We start from the raw sequence: 19900 nt of genomic DNA, 5'->3' as shown, positions 1-19900 counted from the left end.
ATCTTTTGCATAAATAAAAAGAAATTAATTATAAGCAATTTTTATAATCTCTTTGATAGTGACAGCACGAAGAGAGATACTCGTGAAAAGTTTGTTTCATTATATGTATAACAAAGATAGTTATTTTTATTTTAAAATTCCTGTATCTTATTTCTATTTTAAAATTCATCAAAAATAAAAATTACGTTTCGTAAATTTAATTATGGTCTTTATATCTCTCAAACAATTATATTTAAAAAAATATCTTTAATTGTGTTTCTTTTATTATCAACATTTTTTTAATTTAAATCGATCTTAGAAAAAACTTGTCAATTATTTTCGCAAAGATCCTTGATTTTCCAAAAATTATTTTTGTTGAAACATAGATATATTTTATATTATCACTCACAATTAATTAATAAATAAACAAAGAAATGCAAGGATTTTATGATATTGGAGATTTTATTCTGCAGAGAAATACGGATATATGGAAGAAACTATGATCCAAAGATTCGCGCGCTGGTATCGCCATAAACACGGACCGCGACGCTAAATTTGGCGCACATTTGCGGACTTGAGACGCAAAACAAGTTTTCTCGATCAGTCTGGTCGCCGCTGCCGACCAAATATGCCACGATTGAATCAATCGTTTTCCCTCGCGCGAAAGAGAAAACGAGAAAGAGATCAGATCTTGTTTAACCTAAACCTTGAAAAGCTGCAAGCTTAATCTAGTAAATGGTAAACTGCGCTAACGATACTTTGAAAATTTTAATCAGAATTAATAGAACGATCAAATAAGCCTAATAACAATAATTTAACATCCTAAATTAATGCAACTGATATGATTGTAGAGTAAACTCAGAAATGTTATCGTTAAACTATTATTTATTACTTTTTCATACTATGAAACAAAATATTTATCTATTATCTATTATTTATTGTTGTACTATATCATATTGAATATTCTATATCACATATCTTGAAATTATTATTTGCAGAATTTATTATTTACTGATGTTAATTCGATTGAAACAATCGCGAATACGAGAATGCGAGATTACTCTCAAGTAATTCTTTCAAATTTAACTTTCAATAGAATCATGATCTACATTCTTTCATTAATGTCCGAGCGATCCAGACTCCTCCAGGTTCCGAAAGCAGACAGAGCACCCATTGCAGGGGTCAAGGATCGCAAGCGGAATCGGGCGATCATGAGTGCGGCTTCTACTCTATCCGTTTAGTTAATAAACGCCTTTCAGTTCACACGGTTGAAAAAAACAACAAAAAAAAAAAAACGTGCGAATGAAAGGGAAGTGCGAAAAAAGAATGAGCGGAGGAAGATCCGTTTGTATCATCTGCCTTTCAGCTTGGGAGAATGCGGAGTGTCGCGCTCTCTCGCATGTGATATAACAAGAAAAAAAAGCGTGAAACTCAATATGCACCGTGCACGCTACAAAACATGCTATTAATTGAATCATTATTTTTCATACGCGAAAAAATAAAAAAATTAAAAATAGTAATCTAAACTCATAATAATAAATAAATAAAGAATCATAACAAACCCGCGCGAGATATAAGAAATTTTACAATAATTTTTTGTATGCATTATAATATTACGTTAAATTATAAATAATTTAATTATTAAATTAATTATTAAAATAGAAATTTCAATATTTAAAAATCAGATTGCAGTATGATTTAATATCGAATATAGGTAAATGGATTGACCGATGACATTTATAACTTCGTTACTATCGGTTACGATAGTCCCACTTAAACGGGAAAACGATATGCAGATGAATCTATGGCAGCCTTGAAGTTCAAATCACTCGTTAGCCGATAAGTGGTCAATCCTTCATGAAACGATATTGGGTCCGATTATATCGGGGCTATAAGTTTCTCGTAAAGACCACGTTAAGGTGTACACCGTGCCGACCGGTAGCAGCACTCGCAGGCACTATCTGAGAAATAGTAGGAGGCCGAGAAGAGACGACTTCCGCGGCAACTAGTTTTAACGATGAGCCACCATCTCCTCCCTCGCACCCCTCGCGGCAGGATTCTTCTTATTTGTTTGCGCTGCATCGACATGCACCGATGCACTCGCGATGCACCGAAGGACGATGCGGAACCGACGCGACGCACGCACGCATGCACACCCGATCAAAATGAGCAAACACGTCGCGAGCAAACGACAAAAGCAAACTCTTGCGGCAACAGCTGATAATCAAATTCCGCGATACATACGGAAAATTATCTAATGCATTTTTCGTAAGTTTTATTACAGACTGCGATGTATCGAGTTAAATTGCATTAAGATTTTTTAAATTAATACATTGATTTAATCTATGAATTAAAATTATTTTTAGAAAGTAAAACGAATAGTAGAGATGTGGAGAAAATTATACTATCAAGAAAAATTGGTAACAGTTGGTGATTTTATAATTAATATTGATATTATAATTAATATAATAATCATTTGCATATTTGATTAACATTTTAACAAAAATGTTAATATTTTATTTATTTTTTGATTTATAAATATATGTAAAATATTATTATATTATTTGTATATATGAAATTAATATTACTATTAGAATATATTGGCAATATTTATACATTTTCTGGCACTATAAAGATTTTCCAAGTATATAACTAATAGCTAATGAATATTTAAACCAGTTACATGGGGAAACGTAAATGGGTGACACCTGTAGTCAAACGCACCTTACGCGAATTCGCAAACAAGAACCGGTTCGTGCTCTCGGGTGCTATTGGAGTCGTTTAGTTGGGTAAAATCTCTAAAACAGATGTATAAACATCTGGACCAGGAAGAGAACATGAAAAAACAACCAACGAAGCGAGGAACGAGTTACGACTTGTCTCGTGATTTCGCGATCGTCGACGTCGCGTCTAATTTGTCGCGCCATGCTTCGCCATTGACGATCAACGAAACGATCGATAAAGCCGATCGATTTTATGATCCTGCTAAGTGAGCGCTGTTATGGCTATACTAAAGGAGTGATCCTTCGCGAAGGATTGCGAGATTTCAAGGGACAGTTTTTCATGTCGTGTGTACATTGAACAAGGCACGCGTGATTTAAATCGAATCAAACGACTTGTTTAATTAAGGAAGAGACGAGAAATCGATCAGAACGGAATCACACGCTTGGTCGGCTCGTCAGGCGAGAGAAATTCTCCGCTCTTATGATGATCTGCTCGATAATGAAAAATATTATGGGCGAAGCTCACGATATCCGATCCCTTTCACCGCTCGAATCTTCCGTTTCGGGCCTAAGATGCCGACTCGGTTCCTCGGAATCAGAATCGATTATCATAAAGAGAAAGTGGGCGTCAATTTTTCACTCGACCTTCTTAAATCAACGCCGATCTTCGTCTTCTTCATTTAAAGGTCCACTCGTACAAACGCGATTATGTCGCAACCTTTCACGATCCGTAGAAACATGCTTTTAATAGCGAAATGTTGCGAAAGAGCACGCCTAATCGTATGGAATCGAGATAGAATATGGGTGGGACTTTTGAATACGCGAGTGATATATATGCACGCGATGATTAATCATATCCGCAGGCAACGAGAGATTTCAAGTACGATTAACTCCTTAACGCTTACACGCGATGTAATTTATCAGAAAATTTAATTATAAAATGAGGGTATCGGACTAAAAAATCTCACAAAGAAGCGTCGAAAAAAGTGTAGAAAAATTTTTCTAGAATTTATCTCTTGAATAAAATTACTGTAACTAGATTTCAACTTCCGACTAATATCTGATTAATGTGACCTAAATAATATATATTCAATACGATTATGTTTTATTTAATTTAAAGATCTTGATTTGAAGATCGCATTTTGTAAACACACTTCAAGAATATTTAAAATTTCCTTCATGTAGCTATACAGCTACAACAGCTTAATAATTGCGAAGTTCTTTGACTTCTTAAAATCTTCATAAGTTTTATAATTTCTGGCGATTATAAACGAGAGATAAAAATATATAAAGACTTACCTTAACCTTGGCGAGATACAGCTCCAATTCTCTGTACGGATCCATTTCGGTTGTCCTCTCGCGCGTCACCTTGCCATTTTGCAAACGACCACCACCTTCTTGCATGGTCTCCATGCTTTCACGGTCACCTCGATGATTTTACATGCATTTTCTCGTACACCTGCAACATCATAAACAATAAATAAATTAATAATAATAAAAAATAAAACGGCAGCAGATTTATTTATCCGATATATATGCTTAACAGTATATTAAATTTTTGTAAAAAAAATATAAAACTTCAACTATATGTATAAAAATAAAAATCAAGATCAATTTGGACGCAATTTATCAAAAGTGAATTGATTAATTTGGTTCCAATAAAAAGTTGAAGCCTAAAACGACAAGCATCTTATCCATTACGAACTGTTAATTATGCGTTAATAACGGAGACGATAAAAAAATAATGCAATAAAAAAATTGTAACGCATACCGAGAACGGTGCTTAATCGAGAGCGTGAAAAGGGCGAAAAGAGGCAAAAGGAGACCTATAGGAGTGTATTTCGCGGCAAAAGAATTATAATTAGCTCCCGGCGTGACTCACTGCGCGGCCGCTGCCGCTTCGCATCGCGCTGCGTGGTCCATATAATCTCGGGGCTTGTCAAACACTTGAAAAGGATAAAATGACCACCTGCGCTGTTATGATTGCATTTGGCTAAGTTTAGCGGCCGCGCCAGCGGTTAGTCACTGAAGCTAATTATATTTCGTGCAGATTAACCGCACCTGAGATAGGCTAATCTGAAATCAGTGCTCGGTACTTTGTATATAACAATTCGAGATTGTATCGCATTGCATCATCATTCGCAACGATCCGTGGACACACGATCGTTCTCTACAGAAAAAAAATATTTTCCGTAACGCGTATTTCATTCGTGCACATTATCGGTCGTTAATCCGTAAACACGTAAAAAAATTAAATTTCCGACAAATCACGATAGAGAAGCAATCTGCATGAATCGATATTTTAAATAATAAATAATAATTCACACGATGAAAAAAAAATTATATATGCAGAACCAACTATAATGTAAATATAATTTTGCAAATCGAATGTTTTGTTAACTTTCCATAGATGTTTACCAATTAATGACCGCTGTAAATGTTCTCGATCATTAAGTAGGCGAGCTGATGTTTTTAATACATGGTGACATAAAGAATATGAAATGGCATAAAATGCAGTTTGGTAAAATAATTCCTCCCATTTCGCTCAGTTGCGGTTGCAGAAATATGGCAGCGACGGATTGATATCTCTGCACAGAAGTTGTACGCTATACAACATCGAGACAGGTACGATAGTAAAACTAAAATACGACGTGGCTTTACGCTCCGGCGGTTGCGCTAATAATTAACATTACATTTTATATTCATTTTCAACTATCGTATGACTATATCATAACGCATATCTATTCATCTGCAAAAAAAATGTTTAATCGAAGATAGCGATGTCACTACTACTAATAAATATGAAATTTTAACTCGAGTTTTATAATTATTGTAAAATTATTCTCGTATAATATTACGTTGATTTTTTACGATCGTTGAAAAACATTACGGCGATCCATTATATCGTGGCTAAGATTCTACGATTTATTAATTTCAAGATAATATCGACCTATATATGGTAAAAAATATAATTTATCTTATCTGGAACTCTCATAAATTTTTATAGCAGTTGCAAAACTACTTGCAGTTACACGTGTCTTCGAATAGAATATATATCGCGATAAAAACATTTCAGGGTCAACCATTCTCTCTTATGTCTGTATAGAATTGCTTAGAAGTAAGTAAGCTTAAAAGGAAAATAACAACACTTCTCGGCATTGTTTGGCACAAGTTACGCAACGCATCAAATAAATCATATCGGCGTAATTAAATCTGCCGATCGTATTTTACTCGGTTACATTTGCAACTAACAATAAGTCGTCTATCTCAATGCAGATCTATGTACACGGCGATCGCGAGATTACGAATCGATCACATCGGGACCCGCTTCAAGAATACAATACCGCCGTTACAATCACTGAACCCACCAACAATGAAGTCATACATGCGAACATGTGTGAGTCGCCTACCCGCACACGTAACATTAGAAAATCACCGGATGTCTAATCGCGGCAGCCAATACGTCAGGTGATTTCACAGGTGAACGATGATGCTCGTCGCATGTTAAGTATGGTCACGCCGGATAATGGTCGCGCTTAACTTCCGCAAGAAATTAACACTTTAACGAAATTTTTTTCTCGAGGAAATCACGTTAACTAATAATCGTACAATCCCATTTTAATAAATATAAAAAATAAATTACTGGAAATCAAATGTGATAATTTAAACATTGCGAATATTGAAATCTTAAAAAACAAAAATTGTTTTAAAAAAATTGTGTTATAAACATTATTTCTATTTTTTATTTATTTTTATTCGTAACTAAAACCTAAATTTAAAAAATAGTTTAATACTTCTAATAATTAAAATTCTTTAAAAATGCATAAATAGGCTCAGAATTATACGAAAACTGTAATAAAATAACAAAAATCTGAAACTTAGGATAACTGGGTGTATGAAGTTGACACCCCTATATGTTATGCTATCATAGTTCTGTTAAGAGTTCTGAGTTATTTAGAACCATAGGAAGAGTTCTTGATAATTTTTAGAAATAGTTCCGGTCATTACGATAACGAAAATCAGTTTCAAAAAATAAGGGTGCCAACTTCACATTTTTTTACATATCGAGTTCCAATAGTTTTGAGCAGAGTTTTAAGGTTCTTTTAAATAGTTATATAGTTCCTGATTATTTTTTGAAAGAGTTCTGCAATTTTTAGATAAAAAAACGTACCTTCAATATCGAAGATATTTCTAAAATATCTAAATGTAACTATTAAACAATTTAAATTTATTCACCTCACGGTTGCTCCTTTGTTGCCCGATGCCTCCCCAGGCCTCCTTCTCGTAGAAGTTTCGGCTCGTAGAAGTTTCGGCAACAAAGAAGCAACCGTGAGGTGAGTAAATTTAAATGAGAGAAAGAAAGCGAAACGCTGTTCTTATCAGAATGAAACTTCTTTCATGATTATCGAACTTTCACGTCGATGTATAGACTTGCCATTTAGATGGAAACAAAATATTCGAATATTTTCGCACGCGTGGGTGGCCATAACTTAATTCGCGAGATTTTTATCCTTTCGGAGTTTGGCTCTCCCCGAGGTGCGATACGTCGACGATAATTGTTTTTAGTGTCTTCTCGCCATCAGAAAGGCGCACATGATGGCTTCGTGCTAATCGAAATCGTAAATTTGACCGATAAGAATCCCGAGTGTTACATGATATATTTGTTACGCGGAATTGGAACTTTAAAAAGCTGTTTTCACCTCTTTTTTATAGCGCGTTTTTTATTATCGTACACGTAAACGAAAATAATGAGCGATTTAACATTAAGTATATGCAATAACGAGAATAATCATCTGCAAGGATAGTGCATTATAATTTTGAAAGACTTTTTTGTCAGATTATTAATTAATTATTAATTTAAAAAAAAATAAATTGATACAATTAGAAATAAATTAAAATTTATTATAAAATCATCGTGCTTTATGCACTAGTTAATTAAAATAGAATAGCATATATGCGAAAACACGCTAAGAGGTCGCGCGATATATTTCGCATTGGTTCCTTCTATACGCATCGAGGTATTGTGCATGCAGTTTATCTTTTGATTGATGCCACGAAGAGTAGAAGGATCCACCAGGAAAGGCACGAGTTACGTAAGGTTAATTGCGGTCGTTCGAACTACCATGCAGCGCTCGACATCCGTGCCGGATTGCATCAACGTGTGTCTTGTGCATGTGCATCGACAACACTCGTAATCATGGGACCTTGTTCCGGAGGGAGAGAAGGAGAGGAATGCTTCTGATATTTTATGTAACGCGTTCGCGCGGCCGTTTAGAACTACCCATAAACTCGCATTATTCGCCGTTTCAAATCTGAGAAATACGACTGTCGACTGTTTGTTTTATTAGCATATCCGTCTGTCAGACTAATCCGTAATTAATCGCTATCACGACCGTTATCTCTACCTTGTAATTTATGTTAAGTTATTCCCTAGCTATACTTAGCTCGCGCGGACCCGGTGCATTCTAATAAGCTGCAGCCGCTAATTCTATTAACCATTTTGGCTTAGTATGATTGGCATTCGGACGCCCTCAAAAAAAAGAAACGTCCGAAAAATTTCTGCACGTTTCACAAAAGAAAATTGCGACTGGTGATTCGTCGAAGATGTAGGTTTCGACTAAGTATGCGAATCACACGATGATCAGCCTATTAACCTCCGCAGCTGTTCGGCTACGTGAATTGCGGACTGAACTATTTCCCTCGTCTAGACTTATTGACATCATTCCCCGAAAAGAAGCGGCAGGCATCATCATAACAAAAGAAACAGAAAAAAAAGATAAAGGAAAGTCAAACGCAACCAAATATCAAATAATGTTGATTAGAAGGATCTTTGAAATATATTCAAGATTCATCTCAAGAGCTCTTTAATTTTATTTTAGCAGGAAATTTATCTTTTCGCCTACGCAACTTTTACGGTGGAATAACTTCGTAAGTTACATAAAAATATTATATGTATTAACATTTTTTTGTAGTAAAACTTTACAATACGTAAAACTTTAGCATATCAAGTTCTATAATAAATAATATATCTGGTTACTTTTCTGTTCTTCAGAAAAATGATGACCCTCCCGAAAATATCACGTCGCTATTGAGTTAGTAATAATGTTAAACCACACGAATACAGAATCTATTTACAAATATCACAGTTTCGACAACGTCAAAATGCGATAACCAGTGAAATACGCAGATAAGGCCACACCCTTGTTAAAATTCAAAGATTCAGTGGTTTAACAGCACATTGTTACGATCCAACGTGTACATTCGTGAATTGTAAGCTAACGCCTAATGTCATGCTAATTCCTTGCGAGATGCCACGCGTGAGTCATCGAGTGACACAGAATCGGACATTAATTTATTCCTATTGATTTGAGCATAAAGAAACGTTATTCTTCAACATTGATAATGTTAAAAACATTTAGATTGTCGACAAGACAATCTTTTTTGTATATTTTTTTATATCGATCTAATTCAAAAAGAATCTACAGTTCTTTGTTCTTTTAGAAAGACATATTAATTTTGTTTGAAAAATAAAAAATATCTCGATAGCAATGTGTATAAATTAGAGATGCATTAAAATATATAAGATAAAGATAAGAAATAAATATAATATTATTAATGCGCAGATATAATTTTGCAAAATATAAAATTAAATTTATAAGAAATATAAGAGAGTACACAGAAAAAGTAAATTTCACTAGAGAATGGATAATAAAAATAGTGAAATAATATGCTCTATACACTGACCACAGGAGAATGCCGTTTTCTTTCTCACGTAACAAAATTTTTGCTTCAGATGCCTATCCTACCTCGAGAAAGTAACGGCATATCTCGAAGAAGCGGAGGCGTCAAACTCAGTAGTGTCAGCAACACCTTTATGGATTTAACGCTCGTTAAACGTTTGTGTACATTTAGTTGAGTAATACAAAGTATAACTAAGCAAGTGCACGCATTCCTGCCACCGCAGGCAATCTAACCGATATGTAAGCCGATAGATTCTTCATATCTCTCTCGGATAATATTATTATATATGCAAGATAATATAAGTATCGTTTACTATATATATTATCAATTTTTTTATCAACGTGTTGATGACAAATGTATATCAAATTTATGTACGACTGTCATTTAAGATAATTTGTATCTAAAAAATCATATTTTAAAAAATCTAAAAAATCATGTTTAAAAAAAACTTTATTATATTTATATTTTATATGCGAGCAACATTTTTATCCAACATTTCGACTTTATTCTTCGTGCTACTTTCAACGACGAAATTCATCAAACGACGCAGCAATCGTATTTTTATCTGTTTAATGAATTTATCCGCATCTAACGACACGGGAAACCGCGTGGTGTTTAGGTCAATGTTTATTCGGACTTCAAAGTTCGTTGAGGCACACTCGAGATTCGTATGATTAAACAGCGGCAGAAAGACGGTTGAGATGTCGAGAAAGAGAAAGGCCGCTAGATGAAAATGGAGGTATCGTGTATACCTAATTACTATCGCTATCGCGGTATTTGTCATTCGACCGTTTATAAACGCGACGACGGCGGACAGGAGGAACTGCATTTAATTCCAATTAGCCGTTCCGACTCGAAACCAGTTCCGAGACCGCGGAGGATTTTGTAGAAAAGAACTTTGTTGCCTCTTCTTCCCTCGCGATTATTTCCTCAGAATGTGAGAAACTTCATCCGTAATAACGGGCTTAAGCGAGTCCTGCTAAAGATTTTTAAACGGTCGAAACAGGAAACAAACTCGACACGATTCCATATCAAATAAGCTGTACTTACATCGACTGAAAAAATAATGATATCTACATTTCATATATTTTTATCACCGACATTTTTACGAATACAAATTTCAAACTTTACACCAACGCGTAAAATTATTTTACAAGCGAAAAAAAATTATAATAACGTTATAATAAGTTGTAAAAATATTCGTAGAAGCATAAAACGCGCCTAATCATCGCTGCATGAAGTCACCCAGCTAATAGCTGTGTCCGCTATGCTTCCCGTTTTCGTGTCATTATCTACTACGCCACTCTAGCAGGGTTTTATCGGCACGTTTCCTAATATAAATAATTTATGGCGTCGATACGGATGGAACTACTGATACGTACTGACCTCGAGTCTCGGAAAAGCGAGCCGAGTCTTGGGGACGAGTATTGCTAGCGCGCAATAGTATCTCGTCGAGATAAGTAGTTATAGTAAATAATTTTCATGTTCACGGCGTTTTACAATAGTAAGCTAGAGTTGCGCGACGATGATGCAATCAACTCGAAATCGCGATCACTAATGTCGAAAGACTTTGGCTAACCGGAATATCGTACGTCTAACAGACCGATGTATTAGAACGTCAAGTCTCCCCGTAAAATAACGGCGAGTGCTCGTGACACGAATCGCTGCCGGCGAAAATTCAATCCACCATACTGATAATTCCGCGGGAAGGATCTTGTCAGGTGGCGTTAATCGGGGCGGAAAGGGAGGAGAGACCCGGTGCATTACCTTACCTGATCCTTTCCTTCCTTCCCCCGCTCGCGCTTCAGGGTGTTCTGCAACGGCCACGCACTATGCAGCGAGCATTCTCGATTTGCTTCTGTCCGGTGCACCATAATCATCGCGTCAAGTCGAGTAGCACGATAATGACGGCCGGTAATTACGAAGTATTACGCTCGCGACCGCTGCCCTGTTACCGTCGGAATTAACGTACCAGCGTGCACTTTGGTATGCCGAACCACGAAGACGAAACGAGGAAACGAGCCTTTGTCACGCGGAAATCGCACCCGCGCAAGCATCCGTAACTTCCGTGAATGTCAGAGGAAATTCGCTCTAACTTTAGATTCGAATGAATAATTCGAAATGTTGGATAACACGGAAGATTTTAAGATAACAATAATTGAAATCTTATATAATTAAAATAATTATTATAATATTTATATTTATAATATAATGATTGCGATAAAATTAGATATCTAAAATAATTATGATAGACTTCTTAACACCCAGATTTTTGGATGCTGAAAACGATGCCGCAAGCCAATTTTTCGCCAAAAAGCAGTTTTTTGCATAAAAAACTGCTCAATTATTTCGGAAACCTGACGTGCTAGTGAAAATTTATTTGCGGCATCGTTTTCAGCACTCAAAAAAGAACATTGTCTGATTTAAAATAATTTTTGGGTGCACACTAGTGTAATTAAAAATTTTTTTAAAAAGCGCGTTTAAAATTACGGAAAAAAACATAAATTCCTCCGTTCAAAAATAAAAAATATTAAAAAAAAAACGTGTCAACTTAACATTATTACGGTATCTAAATAGCGATCTTAAAATTTGGAAATAATTATGGCCACTAATGATTAAAATTTATTAAAAACTGAAAAAAATTGATATAAAATTATATATACTAAAACAACACAAGCGCTACTTCTTCCTCGCGCGCCTTTCCTCGATTTTATATAAAAATAAAAAAGAATGAAATTTTTATATAAAGTTTGTTTAAACTTGATTAATATTTTTTGAAAGAAATCAGCTAATTAAAGCGTTAATTTGCTAAATAAATTTTAAAATAAAAATATATTATAAAAATTAAAATAATAATGTTATAGTAATATAAGTCTGCGTTGTATAAGATCCGCGGCTAAAAAGTAACGATATTTAACATTTTTATAGGAGCCAAAAATTCATCGCTTGTATATTTCGATAGTACATTGCTTGCAGATTATTTTTATATCATAAACATATAAGCGTACAAATTTTTTTTATTTAATATACGTAATATAAGTCTGCGTTGTATAGGGTCCGCGGCTAAAAAGTATCGATATTTAATATTTTAAAAAAAGCCAAAAATTCATCGCTTGCATATTTCGATGCTATATTATTATTAGATTATTTTTATAAACACTATATAAACCATATACAAAATGTCTACTATATAAAGATACTTTGCAATCAATGTACTATTAACATATACAATGGATGATTTTTGGCTATTCTTAAAATATTAAATATCAATAATTTGTAGCCGCGGAATTTATATTTATTATATGAAAAAATTTGTACGCTATGTTTATGATATAAGAATAATCTGCAATCAATATACTATCAATATATACAAGCGATAAATTTTAGGCTATTTTTAAAATATTAAATATCAATCTCTTGTAACTACAAAGTATCGACAGTTTAAAAGGATATTAAATATTTTAAAAGGAGCCAAAAATTCATGGCTTGTATATTTTGATAATACACTATTTAAAAATTATTTTTATATCATAAACATATGAGCGTACAAATTCTCTTATTTAATATACGTAATACTGATCTGCGTTGTATAGCGTTCGCTACAAAGTATCGATATTAATTATTTTAAAGAGAGCCAAATATTCATCATTAGCATTAATAGTTATTGATAAAACTAGAAAAAACCGCATGGCTCTATCTATTATATTTTCCGAGATATCGATTTATTTCACTTTTTCCACTTTTACGTCGGGCCAGAAATTTAAAGTCGACCTGTCATACGAAAATTTGCGATAACTTTTTATATATTAATCTTAGCGCGTCGAGCATTAATAACTATTAGTAGAACTCGTGAGCTGCTACCCAAAATTGTCAACAAAACTATCGAAACATTAAAAAAATTTTTATTCATCGTCAAAAAATTTCTATCCCGATGAATAAAAATTTTTTAACAGTTCTGATAATTAGGCTTGGAGCATTAATAGTTATTGATAAAACAAGTAAAAACGTGGAAACCGCATGTCTCTACTTATTATAGTTTAAAAGATATCGATTTATTTCACTTTTACGAAATTTTCGTATGTCAGGTCGACTTTAAATTTCTGGCCCGACGTAAAAGTGGTAAAAGTGAAATAAATCGATATCTTTTAAACTATAATAAACAGAGACATGCGGTTTCCACGTTTTTACTTGTTCTATCAATAACAATTAATGCTCCAAGCCTAATTATCTGAACTGTTAAAAATTATTTATTCCCCGGGACATAGAAATTTTTCGACAATAAATAAAAATTTTTTTAATGTTTCTATAGTTATTTTAACAATTTTGGGTAGCACCGGACGTGTTCTACCAATAACTATTAATTCTCGAAGCGCTAGGATTAATATATAAAAAGTTATTGCAAACTTTCGTATGACAGGTCGAAAAGTTTCTGGCCCGACGGAAAAGTGGTAAAAGTGAAATAAATCGATATCTTTTAAACTATAATAAACAGAGACATGCGGTTTCCACGAGTTTACTTGTTCTATTAATAACTATTAATTCTCCAAGCCTGATTATCAGAACTGTTAAAAATTATTTATTCCCCGGAACATAGAAATTTTTCGACAATAAATAAACATTTTTTTAGTGTTTCTATATTTTTTTTAACAATTTTGGGTAGCACCGGACGAGTTCTACCAATAACTATTAATGCTCGAAGCGCTGAGATTGTTATATAAAAAGTTATTGCAAACTTTCGTATGACAGGTCTAAAAAATTTCTGGCCCGACGGAAAAGTGGTAAAAGTGAAATAAATCGATATCTTTTAAACTATAATAAACAGAGACATGCGGTTTCCACGTTTTTACTTGTTCTATCAATAACTATTAATTCTCCAAGCCTGATTATCAGAACTGCTAAAAATTATTTATTCCCCGGGACATAGAAATTTTTCGACAATAAATAAAAATTTTTTTAATGTTTCTATAGTTATTTTAACAATTTTGGGTAGCACCGGACGAGTTCTACCAATAACTATGAATTCTCGAAGCGCTAGGATTAATATATAAAAAGTTATTGCAAACTTTCGTATGACAGCTGGAAAAATTTCTGGCCCGACGTAAAAGTGGTAAAAGTGAAATAAATCGATATCTTTTAAACTATAATAAACAGAGACATGCGGTTTCCACGATTTTACTTGTTCTATTAATAGCTATTAATTCTCCAAGCCTGATTATCAGAACTGCTAAAAATTATTTATTCCCCGGGACATAGAAATTTTTCGACAATAAATAAAAATTTTTTTAGTGTTTCTATATTTTTTTTAACAATTTTGGGTAGCACCGGACGAGTTCTACCAATAACTATTAATGCTCGAAGCGCTGAGATTGTTATATAAAAAGTTATTGCAAACTTTCGTATGACAGGTCGAAAAATTTCTGGCCCGACGGAAAAGTGATAAAAGTGAAATAAATCGATATCTTTTAAACTATAATAAACAGAGACATGCGGTTTCCACGTTTTTACTTGTTCTATCAATAACTATTAATTCTCCAAGCCTGATTATCAGAACTGCTAAAAATTATTTATTCCCCGGGACATAGAAATTTTTCGACAATAAATAAAAATTTTTTTAATGTTTCTATAGTTATTTTAACAATTTTGGGTAGCACCGGACGAGTTCTACCAATAACTATGAATTCTCGAAGCGCTAGGATTAATATATAAAAAGTTATTGCAAACTTTCGTATGACAGCTGGAAAAATTTCTGGCCCGACGTAAAAGTGGTAAAAGTGAAATAAATCGATATCTTTTAAACTATAATAAACAGAGACATGCGGTTTCCACGATTTTACTTGTTCTATTAATAGCTATTAATTCTCCAAGCCTGATTATCAGAACTGCTAAAAATTATTTATTCCCCGGGACATAGAAATTTTTCGACAATAAATAAAAATTTTTTTAGTGTTTCTATATTTTTTTTAACAATTTTGGGTAGCACCGGACGAGTTCTACCAATAACTATTAATGCTCGAAGCGCTGAGATTGTTATATAAAAAGTTATTGCAAACTTTCGTATGACAGGTCGAAAAATTTCTGGCCCGACGGAAAAGTGATAAAAGTGAAATAAATCGATATCTTTTAAACTATAATAAACAGAGACATGCGGTTTCCACGTTTTTACTTGTTCTATCAATAACTATTAATTCTCCAAGCCTGATTATCAGAACTGCTAAAAATTATTTATTCCCCGGGACATAGAAATTTTTCGACAATAAATAAAAATTTTTTTAATGTTTCTATAGTTATTTTAACAATTTTGGGTAGCACCGGACGAGTTCTACCAATAACTATGAATTCTCGAAGCGCTAGGATTAATATATAAAAAGTTATTGCAAACTTTCGTATGACAGCTGGAAAAATTTCTGGCCCGACGTAAAAGTGGTAAAAGTGAAATAAATCGATATCTTTTAAACTATAATAAACAGAGACATGCGGTTTCCACGATTTTACTTGTTCTATTAATAGCTATTAATTCTCCAAGCCTGATTATCAGAACTGCTAAAAATTATTTATTCCCCGGGACATAGAAATTTTTCGACAATAAATAAAAATTTTTTTAGTGTTTCTATATTTTTTTTAACAATTTTGGGTAGCACCGGACGAGTTCTACCAATAACTATTAATGCTCGAAGCGCTGAGATTGTTATATAAAAAGTTATTGCAAACTTTCGTATGACAGGTCGAAAAATTTCTGGCCCGACGGAAAAGTGATAAAAGTGAAATAAATCGATATCTTTTAAACTATAATAAACAGAGACATGCGGTTTCCACGATTTTACTTATTCTATTAATAGCTATTAATTCTCCAAGCCTGATTATCAGAACTGCTAAAAATTATTTATTCCCCGGGACATAGAAATTTTTCGACAATAAATAAAAATTTTTTTAGTGTTTCTATATTTTTTTTAACAATTTTGGGTAGCACCGGACGAGTTCTACCAATAACTATTAATTCTCAAAGCGCTGAGATTGTTATATAAAAAGTTATTGCAAACTCTCGTATGACAGGTGGAAAAATTTCTGGCCCGACGGAAAAGTGGTAAAAGTGAAATAAATCGATATCTTTTGAACTATAATAAATAGAGACATACGGTTTCCACGTTTTTACTTGTTCTATTAATAATTATTAATTCTCCAAGCCTGATTATCAGAACTGCTAAAAATTATTTATTCCCCGGGACAGAAATTTTTCGACAATAAATAAAAATTTTTTTAATGTTTCTATAGTTATTTTGACAATTTTGGGTAGCACCGGACGAGTTCTACCAATAACTATGAATTCTCGAAGCGCTAGGATTAATATATAAAAAGTTATTGCAAACTTTCGTATGACAGCTGGAAAAATTTCTGGCCCGACGTAAAAGTGGTAAAAGTGAAATAAATCGATATCTTTTAAACTATAATAAACAGAGACATGCGGTTTCCACGATTTTACTTATTCTATTAATAGCTATTAATTCTCCAAGCCTGATTATCAGAACTGCTAAAAATTATTTATTCCCCGGGACATAGAAATTTTTCGACAATAAATAAAAATTTTTTTAGTGTTTCTATATTTTTTTTAACAATTTTGGGTAGCACCGGACGAGTTCTACCAATAACTATTAATGCTCGAAGCGCTGAGATTGTTATATAAAAAGTTATTGCAAACTTTCGTATGACAGGTCGAAAAATTTCTGGCCCGACGGAAAAGTGATAAAAGTGAAATAAATCGATATCTTTTAAACTATAATAAACAGAGACATGCGGTTTCCACGTTTTTACTTGTTCTATCAATAACTATTAATTCTCCAAGCCTGATTATCAGAACTGCTAAAAATTATTTATTCCCCGGGACATAGAAATTTTTCGACAATAAATAAAAATTTTTTTAATGTTTCTATAGTTATTTTAACAATTTTGGGTAGCACCGGACGAGTTCTACCAATAACTATTAATGCTCGAAGCGCTGAGATTGTTATATAAAAAGTTATTGCAAACTTTCGTATGACAGGTCGAAAAATTTCTGGCCCGACGGAAAAGTGATAAAAGTGAAATAAATCGATATCTTTTAAACTATAATAAACAGAGACATGCGGTTTCCACGTTTTTACTTGTTCTATCAATAACTATTAATTCTCCAAGCCTGATTATCAGAACTGCTAAAAATTATTTATTCCCCGGGACATAGAAATTTTTCGACAATAAATAAAAATTTTTTTAATGTTTCTATAGTTATTTTAACAATTTTGGGTAGCACCGGACGAGTTCTACCAATAACTATGAATTCTCGAAGCGCTAGGATTAATATATAAAAAGTTATTGCAAACTTTCGTATGACAGCTGGAAAAATTTCTGGCCCGACGTAAAAGTGGTAAAAGTGAAATAAATCGATATCTTTTAAACTATAATAAACAGAGACATGCGGTTTCCACGATTTTACTTATTCTATTAATAGCTATTAATTCTCCAAGCCTGATTATCAGAACTGCTAAAAATTATTTATTCCCCGGGACATAGAAATTTTTCGACAATAAATAAAAATTTTTTTAGTGTTTCTATATTTTTTTTAACAATTTTGGGTAGCACCGGACGAGTTCTACCAATAACTATTAATGCTCGAAGCGCTGAGATTGTTATATAAAAAGTTATTGCAAACTTTCGTATGACAGGTAGAAAAATTTCTGGCCCGACGGAAAAGTGATAAAAGTGAAATAAATCGATATCTTTTAAACTATAATAAATAGAGACATGCGGTTTCCACGTTTTTACTTGTTCTATTAATAATTATTAATTCTCCAAGCCTGATTATCAGAACTGCTAAAAATTATTTATTCCCCGGGACATAGAAATTTTTCGACAATAAATAAAAATTTTTTTAGTGTTTCTATATTTTTTTTAACAATTTTGGGTAGCACCGGACGAGTTCTACCAATAACTATTAATTCTCAAAGCGCTGAGATTGTTATATAAAAAGTTATTGCAAACTCTCGTATGACAGGTGGAAAAATTTCTGGCCCGACGGAAAAGTGGTAAAAGTGAAATAAATCGATATCTTTTGAACTATAATAAATAGAGACATACGGTTTCCACGTTTTTACTTGTTCTATTAATAATTATTAATTCTCCAAGCCTGATTATCAGAACTGCTAAAAATTATTTATTCCCCGGGACATAGAAATTTTTCGACAATAAATAAAAATTTTTTTAATGTTTCTATAGTTATTTTGACAATTTTGGGTAGCACCGGACGAGTTCTACCAATAACTATTAATTCTCAAAGCGCTAGGATTAATATATAAAAAGTTATTGCAAACTTTCGTATGACAGGTCGAAAAATTTCTGGCCCGACGGAAAAGTGATAAAAGTGAAATAAATCGATATCTTTTAAACTATAATAAACAGAGACATGCGGTTTCCACGTTTTTACTTGTTCTATCAATAACTATTAATTCTCCAAGCCTGATTATCAGAACTGCTAAAAATTATTTATTCCCCGGGACATAGAAATTTTTCGACAATAAATAAAAATTTTTTTAATGTTTCTATAGTTATTTTAACAATTTTGGGTAGCACCGGACGAGTTCTACCAATAACTATTAATGCTCGAAGCGCTGAGATTGTTATATAAAAAGTTATTGCAAACTTTCGTATGACAGGTCGAAAAATTTCTGGCCCGACGGAAAAGTGATAAAAGTGAAATAAATCGATATCTTTTAAACTATAATAAACAGAGACATGCGGTTTCCACGTTTTTACTTGTTCTATCAATAACTATTAATTCTCCAAGCCTGATTATCAGAACTGCTAAAAATTATTTATTCCCCGGGACATAGAAATTTTTCGACAATAAATAAAAATTTTTTTAATGTTTCTATAGTTATTTTAACAATTTTGGGTAGCACCGGACGAGTTCTACCAATAACTATTAATGCTCGAAGCGCTGAGATTGTTATATAAAAAGTTATTGCAAACTTTCGTATGACAGGTCGAAAAATTTCTGGCCCGACGGAAAAGTGATAAAAGTGAAATAAATCGATATCTTTTAAACTATAATAAACAGAGACATGCGGTTTCCACGATTTTACTTGTTCTATTAATAGCTATTAATTCTCCAAGCCTGATTATCAGAACTGCTAAAAATTATTTATTCCCCGGGACATAGAAATTTTTCGACAATAAATAAAAATTTTTTTAATGTTTCTATAGTTATTTTAACAATTTTGGGTAGCACCGGACGAGTTCTACCAATAACTATGAATTCTCGAAGCGCTAGGATTAATATATAAAAAGTTATTGCAAACTTTCGTATGACAGCTGGAAAAATTTCTGGCCCGACGTAAAAGTGGTAAAAGTGAAATAAATCGATATCTTTTAAACTATAATAAACAGAGACATGCGGTTTCCACGATTTTACTTATTCTATTAATAGCTAT

The 19900-nt window shown here is 33.0% G+C and overlaps 1 protein-coding gene across 2 annotated transcripts in view; it reads right to left on the bottom strand.

Annotated features, from left to right (window-relative positions):
• Positions 1-19900, bottom strand: part of Cv-c (RhoGTPase activating protein) — a 218669-nt gene that overhangs the window by 180704 nt on the left and 18065 nt on the right. For both annotated transcript variants that reach the window (XM_083036275.1, XM_083036282.1), the window contains exon 2: positions 4002-4161. In XM_083036275.1, the coding sequence (XP_082892401.1) occupies positions 4002-4115 (114 nt within the window). In that variant the 5' untranslated portion in view covers positions 4116-4161. The remainder of the gene's footprint in view (positions 1-4001; positions 4162-19900) is intronic.

This window comes from Prenolepis imparis, unplaced genomic scaffold, assembly GCF_030444845.1.
Source record: "Prenolepis imparis isolate NDT839.2.m4 unplaced genomic scaffold, iyPreImpa1.0 SCAF_1, whole genome shotgun sequence".
Lineage (NCBI taxonomy): Eukaryota > Metazoa > Arthropoda > Insecta > Hymenoptera > Formicidae > Prenolepis > Prenolepis imparis.
Note: the sequence above shows the minus strand (reverse complement) of the source record. Positions and strands in the feature narration are given on the sequence as shown.